This window comes from Peromyscus maniculatus, chromosome 18 (genome assembly GCF_049852395.1).
Source record: "Peromyscus maniculatus bairdii isolate BWxNUB_F1_BW_parent chromosome 18, HU_Pman_BW_mat_3.1, whole genome shotgun sequence".
Taxonomy (NCBI): domain Eukaryota; kingdom Metazoa; phylum Chordata; class Mammalia; order Rodentia; family Cricetidae; genus Peromyscus; species Peromyscus maniculatus.
In genome coordinates, this window is record NC_134869.1 from 47,908,749 (window position 1) to 47,925,870 (window position 17,122).

Here is a 17,122-nt window from a genome sequence, read left to right on the forward strand (position 1 = left end):
GCTGAGAAAATGCACCAGGCACGGTAGGTTATGATACAGGAACACAGTTGACTGCAGGCCTTGCATGTCCTAGGCCAGGGTCTCTACAATTCAGAGGGACACGGGAGCTGATGCAGGAGGAATGGAAGGGCATGATGGGAAACGTGGGCATGGAGGGGTGACGTCACTGGTGAGCAGTAGGAATTACGCTTCAGGTGGGTGGTGGCGGCAGAAATTGAAGCCCTGAGTAACAGTGGTTAAATTTCTACCCAATGGTACCAAGAAAGGTAACTCAATTAGTTTTCTGTTGTAGCAATGCAGCTCTACATATTAACTATGGGTGTGGCAATCTGCCAGAAAAGCATCCACCAAACATAATGGGACGAGAAGGGAACATAGCTTTGCTCCCAGAATGCCCGAAGAACAGAATTTTATTAATAGGCCAACATGGCTCTAGAAACCCAAAGCAGATTTGTTCCCAGCTGTTCCTAGGTATTGATGCAGGGAGACCTCAGAGCTTGCCAAGTGCTCCCACCTGGCACTGTCAAAAAACATTAGCTCACAAACGACACCCGGGCAGGGGGAGTGCAGGCACATCCTCGACGCCTCCTGTGAGTTACACGCACGTTTCAAACTAATGCAAATTCAGACTTGAGTAGACATAACCATGAGGGGATACTCACAGGGGAACGGACCATACGAGAGAGAAACTCAGAGCCCAAGGGGAATGGCAGAGACTAACACCATCAACGGAGAAAAATAGAAAGGACGAAGGGACTAGAGAGCTCAGAGGGAATTTCAGGGCAATTTGAGAAGAAAAGGGAGTATGATGAGCAGATCAGAAAAAGAATGCAAAAAAAAAGGGGGGGGGGAGTCATCAGAAGTCCCAGGAAGGGGAAGGCTGAGGACAGCCAAAGGGACCATCTAAATATGAATGTCACCAGTGAATTCTAGAGAGCTTTTCCCTGCATGAGACTGAAGGACAACCAGTGAGTGGTCTTGAGAATGCCCCATGCTTCTGCTTCTGATCTCACTCCACCCTTCTTCCCAGCCCCTCTCTGGTCCTCCTCCCCGGCACTTGCTGACTTCATTAAGGCTCAGTTCCAGCCTCAGATCCAAGGGGGAAGCCTTCTCTGATGGTCCCAGGCAAGATCCAGGACACTGGGATGCTGTGCACTCTCACGTAAGTAGCATGACACTCCACTCCATGAGTGACTGAGGCGTATGGGACTCTCCCAGACAACTTGAAGGAAGGAACGTCTATCTCATTGGTTTTTACATCCTTTATATATCCAGATGCATTTTTTTTTATTCAAAGTACACCTTTGATGAAGGCTCCCAGCAGACATCTGACAAATGTATCCAGAAAGAAGGAAACACACAGTGTAACCAGTAATTCAAGTACTTTCCCAGCAGCCCAGGAAAGGGAAAAGCAGCTTAATGGTGTTTTAAGAAAAGCAACAGAAGCCGGGCGGTGGTGGCGCACGCCTTTAATCCCAGCACTCAGGAGGCAGAGCCAGGCGGATCTCTGTGAGTTCGAGGCCAGCCTGGTCTACAGAGCAAGATCCAGGACAGGCACATTCAGGAAGGAAAGAGTGGCCAGGCCATAAAACCTCAAGGCCAGCAGTGACTCACTTCTTCCAGCAAGGCTCCACCCCCAAAGCATTCCTCAGCTTTCTAAAACAGCGCCACCATCTGGGCACCAAGCGTTCTTACATATGAGCCTGTGGGGAGCATTTCACAATCAAGCCACACCTATCTTCCTTTTAAATACAGTCAAGTCTTATCTTGTGGACCGTTCTTTGAAACAAGCCCAGGACTCTCCTCTGTTTAGGCAGATTCGCTTTGTCCCCAGACCCTTACAAGTGTGGAAGTCAGTATTTTCCAGTGTTCTTTAAAAAAAAAAATGGCCAAGCAAGGGGCAGGGGGTTGGGTTTTATAGTTAGAGAAGCTTAGGAACAATGCACACTCTCCCTTAGCCTGGCGGTTCACAATTTTCCATTCTGTTAAAAGCTCTAAGAAACCCCACAAACCATTTAACTCTAACCAGTCAGGGCTGTGCAAGTTTGTCAGATGGAGCCCAGAAATACATAACGAAACATAACAAGGGAGACCGTGCCCCGCAGCATTCGTGAGGCTGATGCTGGAAATGACCACCACGCATCCATCAGCTAAGGCTAGGATGCGCTGTCGTAACAAACACTCTGCAAATTGCGGCCGTTTAACACAAGGGCTGGCCTCTGCAAGGTCAGTTTTTTTCTCCTATAGTGAGTGGGTCAGTTGCCCGAGGACCCACAAAACCCATATTCTCCTCTGTTCATAGAAGAGAGGAAGAAGATACTAGAAGGTCATCCAGTGGTGACGACACACTCCAGTCCAGAGGTCATCCTTCCTTTCTGCTCACAGTATGTTGTCTAGCACTAGTCAAGGGATTATCCACCTGAAAAGAGAAAACGACAACTCTCTCCTGTGCCCGGGGGAAGGGAGCTTGCTAAGCTCGGTTGTGTCTCCAAACTATACATTCTCTACCCCTACAGAGTTCCTCCACTGTCCGCTTTCGCATCTCAGCCCCCTCCAATGGTCCCCTTTTCTTCCATCGCTCCTCATTCTTCATCGTCACCCATTTCCCACAGTACCAGTTGCTCCCCACAGTACCAGTTACTCCCCACAGTACCAGTTACTCCTCATAGTACCAGGTGCTCCCCACATACAGACCTCTGTTGCTGGAGAGCTTCTCTCCAGGTTCCACCAAACCCCGCAGTCCCACAATCCACGTATAAAATAGTCACTCAGACTCTTATATCACTTATAAACTGTATGGCCGTGGCAGGCTTCTTGCTTACTGTTCCCATATCTTAAATTAACCCATTTCTATAAATCTATATCTTGCCACATGGCTGGTGGCTTACCGGCGTCTTTACATGCTGCTTGTCCTGGTGGTGGCTGCAGTGTCTCTCCCTCCTTCTTCCTGTTTCCCCAATTCTCCTCTCTCTTTGTCCCGCCTATACTTCCTGTCTGGTCACTGGCCATCAGTGTTTTATTTATATAGAATGATATCCACAGCAGACCTCATGCTGTCTCCAGCACTTACTCCAAAGCCTTTATGGTATGCATTTCCTTTGCACAAGAAGCAAGCTATTAGCACGCTCACCAGCCCTTCTCACTGTCTCTGTCCCTAGACCCTGTATATACCCCCCCCCCCCCCCCCCCGCGTGAAGGTCTAGACAGTTAGTACTGGAGATAGTTAGGACTTAGAGAGAAAGATGTTAACTGCAATGAGTCAGAAATCTCGGTGTAAAAGTTTGGCTTAGGGTTTCGGGGGCTTCTCCTTTTTTAATTTTTACTTTTTTTGGGGGGGGAGGGGGATACAGGCATCATCTGCAGCACCTGCAGGCTTCTACCTCATGTGGGGCCTTCAGTTACTGCTCTGCTCTCCAGAGCCAGCTCAGCTGGCTGGCAACTCAACCAGAGACAGGGGCTGGAGCAGAGTGATTTTTTCCCCCCAAGAAACACCCAAGCCACCAAACCAACACCTCCTCGTTATCACTTTTGGTAGTTGTTTAAAAAACAAAACACAAACAACAACAAAAAACCTCTATGACCAATAGTGACTTTACCCCAGGCCTCCGCCTGCCCCAAACCCAAGAAGATTTTGTGTGAAGATCACACATTGCCATTTTTTTCCTTCAACCCTCCATAAATAATGTAGAGAGAGACATACACCCCAACAGCAAGCCCGCAATGATTCCTAAACACAGGACATCGCTTAGATGTGACTCCTTCTCCTGCCACGAAGGGAATTACACATCCAGTGGCCATACTGGTGGTCCTTCAGAAACGCTAAACTGCCACCAGCACTCACTTCTGGACTAGGAGGGGAGGCTTGTTGCGTGTTTAGTACCAAGTGCGCTCAGGCTCCATGTGTGGGATTTTATTGATGGTCCATGGTAAATGCACACAGAGAGTTAATAACCAAAGAGTCTTCTAATTCTCAGAAACAACCACTTGCTCCCAGCTAAACCTATGGTCCTGTCCCTCACAGGCCATCCCCACCCCCCACCCCCCAAAACCTGCTCCTCCTCGAGGTTAGATCAAGGCCAGCTTTGCTCAGCGTCTCCCCACCCCATGCCCCCAAACTCAGTTGAATTCAGGGCCTCTCCTGCTCACAATGCACTTGCTTGAATTCCTTGCCATTGTGGCTCACATTCATACACGTAACTGAAGGGAGCAGGCAAAGCACCTTGGCCTGAGTGCTGCCATTTTGACTTCAGACTCCATTTTACCTGTGGGGTGAAATAAAGTGCAGGTTGCCAAGCCCTAGGGGAGCCGAGAACTTTCCAATGGTTGACCAACCTCCTCCCTAAACCATAGAAATAATCGTTATGCATCTTTAGTTCTCTGGAAACATTATGGCTGTTCCCAACGACAGAGGGAACAAACGAATCTGATTGGTTGGACTGAAAGGCTTTCACTGTATATCGGTTGACAAGGATGGATCATTCAAGGAAGCCCCTAATCTCTAAATCTTGATGGGCGAAAACTGTAACTGCAACTTGGCAACTAATGTTTGCGATTTTTGTGCTTATAAACTCCAGTTCTGCCCCTGCTTGGGCTGTCAGGAGAAACAAGGCTCCCGGGTCCTTGTCCTGCAGCCCTGATGGATCAGTGACCCACTTATGTGGTGATTTATTAAAGTTTTGGAACCCATTAAGTGTTGTCTCTCTTTTGTTGTGGCACATAACGGTCTAGGTGCAACAATAACACCTCCCTTCCTAACCTCTGGACCCCTGAAGAAAGGGAATGTGTTACAGTTTAACCTCCAGAACCTTATACTTAGTGGAAGGTTAAAAGTATTAACTGTGTGAAAACCGAACTAACTTAACGCTGAAACAACCCAGATGTGACTTATACCCGGTATCCCAGGATCACTGACCAAATCTGGGCAGGGTTGACCACACACCATTCTCTTTAAAAATAAACTTACACCAGACTGCTGACTCCCAGGACCCAGTTTTGATTTCTTTTGTTTTGCTTTTTTGATGTTTGTGTCAAAGTACAGTCTGAAAAGTTTGAAATGTCACAGAATGGAATAGAGGCAACTTTCCTTCTTGAAAGACCTAACCAATTATATATTTATTAAAAAGAGTAATGAAATGCCTAACTTCTCTAATACGAATGGGAAATGAAGGTAAGTCATTGTTCCGAGAGGAGATTAAAAACAACAATTCTGCAGGAAAAGGATATTTATTTAAGCTCAAACACCAAGAGTATGCCTTCTCTGTGAGCACACCGTTGCCTATCAGAAGAACCCAGCGCAGAAATGGATGGCCGCGATGCAGGAATGAGCAAAGGCATTGAGATCAAAGCCAACCAATCACACAGTGGCATCCAAAGCCCATTGGTGAGGATGCTGATGTCAGCAGAGTCCAGAGCACGCATCGGTAGCCACTTGCCCTGGATGACCTTCAAGGATGTACGGATGTTTGCTGCTGGTCACTCGACAGCCCACGGGTTATCTTTCTCTTCAGAAAAACACAGTGCACAGTAGTTGAAGTCCAAAGAACCAATACAGATCTAGAGACCTATTGTGAACATTTTAAAGTGTGTCACACAGGGATGTATTAAGTTGCAAGCTTCTTGGTACTTTAACAGAACAATGTGACGTCTGTGAATTTCCAAATCAAGTCACAAGTAAGACACCGTGTCCTTCCAGGTTGGAGATGCTGAGAGCAGAACAGCGATGCTTTTGGGGCCGCAGGAAAGCACAAGATATTGATTAAAACTGCATCAAGCCCAGCTGCTTTCCGCAGCAATTTAACTGCCAGAGGAGGAGGGCACCAGCCCTATGCCAAGTGCTGGCACAGTTCTGAGAGCCATGGAGACATCCTTGGGTCACCTACCCATGCATGGCTTGGGACTAACAAGGGGGATTGGATTTGCAATGTTCATGAGCTCCGTTATTTATTTATTTTTTTCAGGAAAGATCAGTAAGATATTTCAACCATTTTTTTTTCCCCAACTTTCAGTAAACCCTATCCAGATATGGGAAAATTACCATCTGGCTAAAACTGGATCATGTCAAAAAAATGGCTACCGTGGTATGGAACTCACAACTCTAAGATTAACAACATGACGTTATCTGTTTCACCGGTAAACATTTGAAACATGCCCCCTTTCAGCCAACACTCCCCGTCATCCAATCATCTTTCTTGGACAAAACACCTAACAGCAACATCACCTCCAAGTTGGAGGTGGGGGTTCACACCACTCTACTCCATCCTAAAGCAGGGAACATTTTTATCAATGTTTTGTTATTCTCTGACGGTGTTCTAAGTCCCCCTCGGTGCCATTTCCTCCAGTACTGCAGAGGGCAGAGAGGGAGCAGACTATGACCCTAAGTGACACTGTTAGTTACCAATACCCCATAACTGGATTTGTTTTTTATTACTGTTGGAGCAATGGGCACCGTTGTATCAAGTGTAACAAGAGCTTTAGTTCACTCCCACCTCTTGCACCATGCACGCTGAGCCAGCAGACCCTTCAGAGACTGAATTCAAGACCCAGTATAAAACAAGAAAAACCAACTATGGAGTTTATATAAACACCAGTTTAAAAAAATCAGCAGGAATTAACTAGCGCGCAACTCCTAACACTTATTTCTATGGTTTGGCTGGAAGCAGCTGAAGTCCTGACCTAATTTAGGATTGAGCTGACCGAGGACTGAAATGTGGACCATTTTTCGGCAGCCACATGGCTGGGGAGAGGATGAGCTGAGATGACCCCAGGCTACCTCCTTACACTCCATCATGCTATTCCCAGCACCAGACCATCTCCGGCACTGCTGTGCATAGGCTTCCATCTTCCCAGCCAGAGTGCGAGCCCCTCAGGCTAAAAGCTCTGCATCTTCTGCCCTGGGCACACAGGAAGCACAGAATCACTGTGTGATAATGGTTAAGAAGGAAACAGAGGAATACCATACCGAATGATCCGGGAAATGGAAAAAAAACAAAAAACAAAAACAAAACCATGGTGCCCAAAGATGTATACTTATCTCTGACTAATGAATGCTGGCTCTGCCACGTTTATCATTAAAGATGGATAGATAGTGCTAACCCACATAACCATTTAATATCCTTAAACAGCCCAGACATACATGCCACACAAGACCTCAGAAGACAAAGTACCCAAGGGACAAAAGACCACTGGGAGGGCAGGAAAGCGAATTTCTGAATTTGTCTTCATGTCAGAAGTAGAAGAATTGCTTTTGACTGTTAGCTTTCTATTTTTATAGCAGTAGTTTTTCTATCTATAAGACATAGTTCAAGAAATAAATTTAAAAGGTATGACAATGCCAATATTAGCCATATAAATGCCAATAAATGCCTTATCAGCAGTTCCTAAAGTCTGGGGAGGCTTAGAGGTCTCTAAAACTCTCAAGGGACAAATGAAGTCCATCCTTGCTTCTGATTTAACTTATTAATAAATGCATTATTTATAATTAATACTTAATTAAGAGTATGTTTATTGAGACAGGAAAATCATGACTTCAAGGCTAGCTTGTACTACCTAGCAAGTGCTAGACTGTGCTAGCCCACACTGGCCAAAAATCATTTAAAACACAAAAAAATAACAACAACAACAACAAAAACAAAGCAAAACAAAATGGACATGTTTATTAAGTGAATTTATAAATACTTTAAAAAGTTTCGTTTTGATTTCTAAATACATTAGATAGCATTAGGCATCACCAACAAGAGTGAAAGCATTTGGAATCAGCTTCTGAAGAATGTCAACACAAGAATGGCCGCTAACTGCCTCACTTTAATCCAGAATTTCCTTGTCTTAGTTTGTTTATCTGTATAGGCACAGGATTTCAAATGAGAACATATCGACAAGGTAGATGGAGAGCTCTGGGCTGTTGTTTCAAATGCAAACTGCAGGCTTCAGTACCAACACACCACCCTGTGCCTCATTCAACAGCGTTTCAGCTTGTGCACAGGAGAGTAATGAGCAGGCAATCTGTGAGAGAGTTGTCCTCCATCCTCTTCAGGGATGTTCCAAGGCCTCGGAGGATGCCTGAAACAGCAGATAGAACTAAACTTCTCCCAGTCTACATCCCCCCCCACACATCTATGCATCTCCATAATAAAGCTTAATTTTGAAACTGGGCACAGTAAAAGATTAATAACAATAACCAGTAGTGAGATAAAGGCAATATAAATTAAGCGAAGTGGTATTATTCAGAATAGGTTGTTGTGTGGTACTCACACATCTTTGGATGTGAGATGCTATGATGCCTGTTCAGAGGTGAATGATGCAGGCATCATGACACAGACTTAGGCTGCCACCTAAGACATACTTGAACACAAGCACTTTATTACCGTCCATTTGGTAACCAACAGCTAAGTGGGCAGGTGATTAGCACACACAGCGTGGATACGCTGGACAAAGGAATGATTTGTGCACAGTAAAAAGGCAACCCTACAGTCTATCATAGTATTCTGCAAGGCGCATAATTTAAAGTTCATGAATTGCTTATTTCTGGATTTTCCCATTTAATATTTTCAGAGTGTAGTTGACCATGGGTAATTAACTGAAGCCATAGGATGTAGCCAGGGATAAAGAGAAAGTGTTACATACTCTTCCAAATATTTTTGTTAAACCACATAACAAGAATAATATATAGGGAAAAGGAAAAGAAAACCTGAATGGGTGAAAGAGTGGAGGAAGGGCTGACAATCTGCAGAAGCTTCAATGGTTTCTGAATTCGATAAGGAGACATACCTCTCTGTCAGCTACTAACTCACACATACCATGAAACCTAAAGGGTTTGTCCGTAGTTCTAACCTGCTTCCCACCAGTCAAAGGGTAGGAAAGCTAGATGTGTTTGGTTTCCCTTTCTCCCTACACCGTGTTGTGTAACAGTTTCCTTGAGATTGAAACATTCTATCCTGCAAGACCAGCCACAAGCCGGAAAGTAAACAACTCAAAATAGCTTCAGGAAGTCCCTGAAACTGACCAGATTCACTAGGCCCCTCCTTGCCAGAGTCAAAGCTCCGCCCCCCTCAGATGAGCTGCAAAGAAGACTCTGAGCCCAGACCAGCTGCCTGGGAGACGCAGAACCCGGCTGGGCAGGCTGGAAGACATTTAGACCAGAGTCACTTGGAAAGTACACTCTCCAACCTGTTGAGATGCCTGCAGTCTATGACGGGTGCTCCAGGTTCCCAGATTTTGTGAGCTGTCACTCATGCTGGGGTGAGCCTCGGTGATGCAGCTGTCTTTGAGTCCTTTCTGCTCCTGTAGGTGACCCCTCACCCATACTCCTGTAAGTAACCCCAATAACACTCACTGGTTCACCAGGTTGGACTTGGGTGGTGTCTGTACTTTGATTTGTCGTGGGTTCCCTATCTGGGGTGAATAGAAGTGTGTGTTGTGTCTCCCCCGTGAAAAGTTTTGTCACACAGCGCAGGGCAGTGCAGGTAAAGAACACACCTAGCCATTCTGCCAACAAACATCAGTTGCCAAGTGGATCTGAAACCTTCAGGCACTATGGCAACTTACGCCCAGGAGTTGAACACATGGTCATTTTAAATCAGCCTGTAGAACAAAGTTGACTTTCCCTTCATGTACTATGAAGAGAACTATGTTTTATATTTGATCATCAGTGTACCGACTTTATAGTAATGAAAGACCCCCGCTCCATTATGAGGACATGGGGCTTTGGGCCAATGAAATGCTCCCCCCCATAACTTAGCCTAAGAAACGCCATTCTGCAGGAATCAGAAAAACAGGAGTTCACAGCCATAGCCAGCTACCCGGCCTTGACAGAGATAGCTATGGCCAGCCTTGAAAAAGATAACTGTGGTCAGCAGCCTTGGGAGTAAGACAGTTGATATTTTATGGCGGGCCCCTGGCCTTGAAGAATAAGCAGCTGGCCTGGACAAGGCCAAATCAGCCACACACATGCGACCCCAAGTTCACCCTGGCCTTCTTTGAAACAACCAATAGGGACCCTGTAACTATGCTTCTCGCTTCTGTAACCGCGCCTCTGCCCCTGGGATCCCATAAAAAGTCCCCCTTGCCCTAAGAAGGTGCGCAAGTCCTCCAAGAGACTTCGCCCCAGGTACCTGGTCTAAATAAACCCTCTTGCTTTTGCATCTGATCTGTGGTTTCGGTGTGTTCCCTGGGTTTGGGGTCTCTCCCGGAGAAAGATCTCAGCCGGGGGTCTTTCATTTGGTGGCCCGTACGGGGATTGAGACCCCTCCCTGGGACCACCGACCCACCATCAGGAGGTAAGCCGGCCGGCCTTGATTTATGTCATCCCTGTCCAGTCTGAGGGTTGTCTGTTTGTCTGAGTGTTAAATGTTGTTTGTTTGTCTCCGCGCCTGCGTCTGATAATCTGTCTGTGTCAGTGGATCTGAAAGGGGGGACCGACGGGTCTGGACTTCGCCACTGAACCCTGGGAGACGTCCTAGGGGAATCTGGGAACCTGGAAGACGTTCCACGGTTCATCTGAAGTGCCCTCTGTGGCACGGTCTGAAGACCCCTCCGGGGGCACGGTCTGAAGACCCCTCTGGGGGCACGGTTTTTCTGGTTTTGCTTTCGGTTTGGAACCGAAGCCGCGCAGCGAGTGTTAGTCTTATTTATATTGGTCTGTCGTTTTTTGTTTTCTGTTTAACCGTTCTCCTCCTAGAAACAGCCATAGGACAGACTGTCACCACCCCCTTGAGCCTCATGCTTAAACACTGGTCAGACGTAAAGACACGAGCCAACAACGAAGGAGTCGTAATCAAGAAAAAAAAAATAGATATAAGATGGCCTCGTCAGGAAACCTTTAACCTCAGTCTTATTTCACAGGTGGAAAAAAAAAGTTTTTGCTTCCAGTCCCCATGGCCACCCGGACCAGGTCCCATACATTGCCATGTAGAGACTCCTGACAACAGAACCTCCCCCATGGGTTAAGCCGTTTCTCTTCCCCTCTGCCCCCCCGGCGGCAGCAGCGCTCGCCGAATCCCGGGGCCGAGGAAGCCAGATCGGCGGATCCCTCCCACTCCCTGTTCCTCCCTAACCCCACACCAGCAAGTCTTTTCCTCTCCCCGCAGGCCGCTGCTCCGGCGCAGGCGGGCGCGCGGGCAGGCTTGCAAGCGGGTGCGGGAGAAGAGAACGCGCAGGCGGGTGCGCAGGTGGCAGCAGGTTATGGCGCCGACGCGCAGGCGGGGCCGCCGGGAAGCTAGGGCGCCGGGACGCCCCCTGCCCAGTCCCCGCAGGCCGTCAGCGGTGATGGCGGTGGCGGCGGCTCCCCGCGCCTCCTCCCGTCCGCGCGGCCGCGGTGCGGTCGCGGGGGTCCGGGGCGGCGCTGGGGGGGGCTCCCCTCACTCCCCGCTCTCCCCGGCTGTCCATGTCTCCCGTGCGGGCGGAGGAGTCCGCCCCGCCGGGCCGTGGTTTTCCGCGTGGCGCCTAACAGCCGACTTAGAGCTGGTGCAGACCAGGGGAATCTGGTCGCGGGGACCCGCGGCGGCGCAGGCGGGGCCAGGGGCGGGGCCGGCGACCAGCCGCCATGGAGCGCGGCGGCCCCCGGCGCGGCTGGCCGGACCCGGGCGGCGGAGGCCCGCGGCGGCACAGGCGGGGCCAGGGGCGGGGCCGGCGACCAGCCGGACCCGGGTGGCGGGGAGCCTGCGGCGGCGCAGGCGGCCTCGGTCCCGGCAACGCCCCACAGCCGCTCGCTCGGAGGGGCGGTGGATAGCGCGGAGGGCGGCCGAGCGGCGCAGTCGGCAGCGGCGGCGCAGGCGGACATGGGATGTAGCAGGGGCACGCAGGCGGGGCCGGGGATGGGGTCGGCGAGGGACCGCCCCCTGGCCGGCGACCCGCAGCGATGTGCCACGACCGGCTCCGGCCCAATATGAAAAAGGTGACTAGGGGGCGGCGTCACCCATGGACGCCGAGTCACCCCGCCCCGAGTGTTACAACCCCCCCGACAGCGCCGGAGGGACCGGCGGCTCCTGCAGCGGCCCCCAAACAGCGGAGGATGAGTTCCTGCTTCCTCCCCAATTGCTGGTCGCCTACGAGGAAGGCGGGACAAAGCAGCGAAGGTAGGGAACGCCTACATCTCTATGGCCAGTTGCTCTTAGCGGGTCTCCAGGGGCTCTAACCCCCTACCGATTGGGCTCAGGTTACCAGAAAGAGACGCCGGCAGCGCGTTTTTAAAAAAGACTTAGAGAGACATGGAGGGAGAGGAAAAACAAACAAAAAAGTCCTGGCCACTGTAATGTCTCAGGGACAGGTCAGAGAGGGAGTTAAGACGTTAGGACGGGAGACTTAAAAAGGACACTGCTTGACAAAGACAAAGTGCTTACTGTAAACAGAGAGGACATTGGGCTCGTGACTGATCAAAAAAAAAAAAAAAAAAAAAAGCCTCAAGGGTCTCGGAGACCTAAGCCAAGGGTCCTCAATCTGGAAGATTGGGAAGCTCACGGCCAGGAGCGCCCCCCCCCCAGCCCAGACTAACTCTCAAGATGGGGGGGCAGCCAGTGACCTTCCTAGTGGACACCGGGGCTCAACATTCAGTCCTGACCCATACCGGAAGCTCTCTCAGTGACCGCACAGCTTTGGTCCAGGGGGCCACAGGTAACAGGAGGTATCAAAGGACCACCGAGAAAAAGGTTCAGCTGGCATCTGGACAGGACCCAAAGGGACCCCCCTACAAGTCCTAGCCCTTTGAACTGTTCGTGGACGAGAACTCAGGCTTTGCAAAAGGAATGCTGGTACAGAGATTGGGGCCATAAAAGCCCGGTAGCTGCAGGATGGCCCGCCCCCCTGTCTGCGTGGGGAAGCCGCTATTGCTGTTTTGCTCAAGGATGCAGGGAAACTGACTTTGGGACAGCCATTAACTGTGTTATCCTCCCATGCGGTAAAAGCTCTGGTCCAGCAGCCCCCAGACCGAGTGATGTTCAGACCAGTTGTCTCCCTCAACCCCGCAACCCTGCTGCCTGGTACACGGATGGGAGCAGCTTCCTCCAAGAAGGAGAACGGAGGGCCGGAGCAGCCGTCACCACCGAATCGGAGATAGTTTGGACCTCACCACTGCCACCTGGAACATCGGCCCAAAAGGCAGAGCTGATCGCGCTGACCCAGGCCCTCCGGATGGCGGAAGCCCGGAGGACCAGGAACTAACAAAAAAAATGGGGGCGGAATGGAGCCCCGAGCGACAAGCTTACATCATAGATGGACAGAGGCCTTGCCTACCAAGAAAAAAGACCGCTAACATGGTAACCAAGAAATTCCTGGATGACATCTTTCCCAGGTATGAAATACCCCAGATATTGGGGTCAGACAATGGGCCCACCTTTGTCTCCCAGGTAAGTCAGGAGGTGGCCAGGCTACTGGGGATTGATTGGAAACTTCATTGTGCATACAGCCCCCAGAGCTTAGGACAGGTAGAACGTACAAATAAAACCATTAAGGAGACTTTAACCAAATTAACGCTTGCAACTGGCACTAGAGATTGGGTGCTCCTACTCCCCCTAGCCCTTTACCGAGCCCGGAACACTCCTGGGCCTCATGGCCTAACCCCGTTCGAGATCATGTATGGGGCTCCCCCACCAATTGTAAATTTCCTTTACTCTGATATCTCCTCTTTTGCCACTAGCCCTCCAATTGATGCAAAAGACGGTGCAAAAACCCCTGCCTGCCGGGAACAACTGAACCGCCCGGTGGTGCCTCACCCATTCAAGATTGGGGACTCTGTCTGGGTCCGACGCCATCAATCTAGGAACCTAGAGCCGAGGTTGACGGGACAGCGGCTTGGGTCCACACGTCGCATGTAAAGACTGCCAAGGAACCCGACGAAGCTGAGGGCACCGAGACATCTAGTTCAACGCTCTCCAAACCCACTAAAGATAAGACTCACCCGGGGGTCCCCTTGATCCCCCTAATAGTCCTCCTGACATAAGGAGGGGCATCACCAGAGAGCCTGTTTCCCTGACGCTGGCCCTGTTACTGAAAAAAATTACCATGGGCGGAATAGCTGCTGGGGTAGATACAAGACTGCAGCCCTTATAGAGACCGGCCAATTCAGACAGCTCCAAGTAGCCATGCTCAACAAAAATGATTTAAAAGATAGTTCCAAAGGTCACCGTGGTTTATGACCCTTGTCTCCACCATTATGGGCCCCCTAATCGTCCTCCTGCTCATTTTATTGTTTGGGTCATACATCCTCAACAGATTGGTGCAATTCATCAAGGATAAGGTTTCTGTTGCCCAGGCTTTGATCCTAACCCAGCAATATCAGAGGCTCAGACAGTCAGAGATAGAGTTAACCCCTTATTCTCCATCCTAAAATGAAAGATTTCATTTGGTACAAAAGAAAATGGGGGAATGAAAGACCCCCGCTCCATTATGAGGACATGGGGCTTTGGGCCAATGAAATGCTCCCCCCCATAACTTAGCCTAAGAAACGCCATTCTGCAGGAATCAGAAAAACAGGAGTTCACAGCCATAGCCAGCTACCCGGCCTTGACAGAGATAGCTATGGCCAGCCTTGAAAAAGATAACTGTGGTCAGCAGCCTTGGGAGTAAGACAGTTGATATTTTATGGCGGGCCCCTGGCCTTGAAGAATAAGCAGCTGGCCTGGACAAGGCCAAATCAGCCACACACATGCGACCCCAAGTTCACCCTGGCCTTCTTTGAAACAACCAATAGGGACCCTGTAACTATGCTTCTCGCTTCTGTAACCGCGCCTCTGCCCCTGGGATCCCATAAAAAGTCCCCCTTGCCCTAAGAAGGTGCGCAAGTCCTCCAAGAGACTTCGCCCCAGGTACCTGGTCTAAATAAACCCTCTTGCTTTTGCATCTGATCTGTGGTTTCGGTGTGTTCCCTGGGTTTGGGGTCTCTCCCGGAGAAAGATCTCAGCCGGGGGTCTTTCATTAAGTATGGGAGGGATATCTATCTCTATCTATCTAGTTATATATAATATACATATGAATAATAGCTACGACAAAAGACTATTCTTTAAAAAAAAATAAAACAAGAGGAAAAATGACGTCACTTTATACTGTCAGATGCCTACAGCCAAGATGTTCCTTTAGTGCTGAAGAATCATCCAGGTGGGTCTTAAATTGATCCTTAAAGATCATTTATCTGAAATACAAAATTTGAACCTAAATGTCAAAGTAATGTTCCCTCATCCATCAGGCATAGCTCTGCACACTTACATTACTAAAGGAATTTCAGATGAAACACATTATCTGACATTTCTCAAAATTCACATTTGGATAGTTTTCACCGAAAAACAAACAAACAAAAACCAAAACCCCATCACTTTTCACATTATGACTTAATAAAGATATATATATATATGTATGTATATATATAGTATGTATGTATGTATATATGAATGTCAAGAGTGCTCATTCCAGAATTGGTGTGTGTGTGCATATGTGTGTGTGTTTCTGCACCCATGCACATATGCACATGTGCTTGAGTGTCTGTTGCTGGAAATGAAACTGAGAGCTTCATGTGCGCCACTGAAACGCTCTAACATTATGATACATCCCCAGTGCACCCTCCCCAAACCAGAACTGTTCTCAATATGGAAAACCTGGCTATTTCAAGGGGAAAGACATGTTATAAGACGAGACTCTGTGGAGTTACTGAAAATGATAGATTAGACCAGGTGTGGTGCTCATACCTGTAATCCAGCACTCGGCAGACAGAGGTAGGAAAATTACAAGGACCACATCGGCCTGGGCTATACAGCCAGTTCAAGCCACTCTATGCTGTACACTAAAAACTATCTCAGAAAGAAAGAAGAAAAACAAAAGAGTACGATATTTGTATATACATGGAAAGAGATTCATTCCAAGGTTAAGGCAAGTACTGAGGTGGGCTGGAGAGATGGCTCAGCAGTTAAGAGCACTGGCTGCTCTTCCAGAGGTCCTGGGTTCGATTCCTGGCACCCATATGGTGGCTCACAGCCATCTGTAACTGTAGTCCTGTGGGGTCTCGTGCCCTCTTCTGATGTGCAGATGTACATGCAGACAAAACACCCGTATGCACAAAATACAAAAGTAAACATTTTTAAAAAAGAGAAACATACTGAGTATGTTTCTCATTATCTCATTTTATAAATACACACTGAGAGATACACAGACATCATTTTATCGATAAATAATATTTATATATAATTATGTTCTTTATAATGTTCATAAGAATTTGAAGTACCTACAGCAAACCTATCATTTCTCTAATAAGGAAAACACAGCAACTTAAAAAAATGACTTCTAAGTTCCTAATGAACTGATGTTCCTTCTTTGTTGAGGGGCTAGTAGAAGTCTGAAGATATTTGTAAGTTCTTCTCATTCATAGTTAGTAAATGAAAATTTTACAAGAGAGACTTCTGCCCTAGGGTTGAACTCTGCTAGGAAAATATTATTCTCAGCACGAGTTTAATTAAATCTGCAGCCGACGAGCGTCAGGCCTATCAGGCAACTTGGCAGCATTGTGGAAGCCAAGAAAATAAAACCATTATGAAGCAGTTTTTCAACAAGGAACAGAACACTGGAGACGACATTCTGGAACAATGTGCTTGAGGGAGGTGTGGGGAATGTAAATTCTGAATACAACAATCTTGACACTGACCTGAGCACACCCAGGGGCTGGGGTGGGGTGGGGTGGGCCGATCCTCAGGTGTATGTGCAAAATCCAGCCCTGCCAGCAGCTTTTAGCTGGGATCTAAATCTGGAATAACAAGGATCTGGGAAGGCAACACTAGACGGGTATCCTGGGGTCTGGAGGACCTACAGTGAGCGGTAAAGATGCAGCTTTAACAGCGGCAAGCACTTTGCTTTGGGCTGAGACAGAACGCTCCATGGTGGTCACCACGATGGTCTTCATGATGCCTAAGGGATCTGATGTGTCTGGGTAACTCCCCCCCACCCCCACCCCATGGAGGAAACTCAATGCTTATGTAGCACAGCTTGCAATGGAATCTTCTCCAAGGAATCTTAAAACCACCTTGATGATGACACACTGTGGACCAAAGGTTAGGCAACAAGCTTTTTTTTTAGGAGTCTAGAGCAGGTGCTGACACCCAGGACTCTGGGAGGGGACGGAGCCTCTTTAAGGCAAGGCCCAGGTGAAGGCCAT

General features: G+C 48.6%; 2 protein-coding genes across 5 annotated transcripts in view; one reads left to right on the forward strand and one right to left on the reverse strand.

Moving 5' to 3' along the window:
• Ppm1h (protein phosphatase, Mg2+/Mn2+ dependent 1H) overlaps positions 1 to 17,122 on the reverse strand; it is a 269,105-nt gene that overhangs the window by 236,112 nt on the left and 15,871 nt on the right. The window lies entirely within an intron of this gene.
• LOC143269194 (uncharacterized) lies at positions 11,637 to 14,831 on the forward strand. Of its 3 annotated transcripts, none has more exons than XR_013045606.1 (3): positions 11,667 to 12,068; positions 12,894 to 13,279; positions 13,625 to 14,831. XR_013045606.1 is itself a non-coding variant. In XM_076554164.1 (2 exons), exons 1-2 carry the CDS (start codon positions 11,911 to 11,913, stop codon positions 13,800 to 13,802), a joined length of 336 nt encoding a protein of 111 aa, XP_076410279.1. In that variant the 5' UTR covers positions 11,637 to 11,910; the 3' UTR covers positions 13,803 to 14,831. The 3 variants fall into 3 exon arrangements, 1 of the variants encoding a protein (XP_076410279.1); XR_013045605.1 differs by having other exon boundaries at positions 12,894 to 13,244; XM_076554164.1 differs by lacking the exon at positions 12,894 to 13,279 and having other exon boundaries at positions 11,637 to 12,068.

Excerpts from the sequence above, each read along its gene's own strand:
- LOC143269194 (XM_076554164.1), top strand. The coding sequence starts at position 11,911 with ATGGACGCCGAGTCACCCCGCCCCGAGTGTTACAACCCCCCCGACAGC. Across the intron at positions 12,069-13,624 it reads GGCGGGACAAAGCAGCGAAG|CCCTCCAATTGATGCAAAAG; the intron begins GTAGGGAACGCC and ends TTTTGCCACTAG.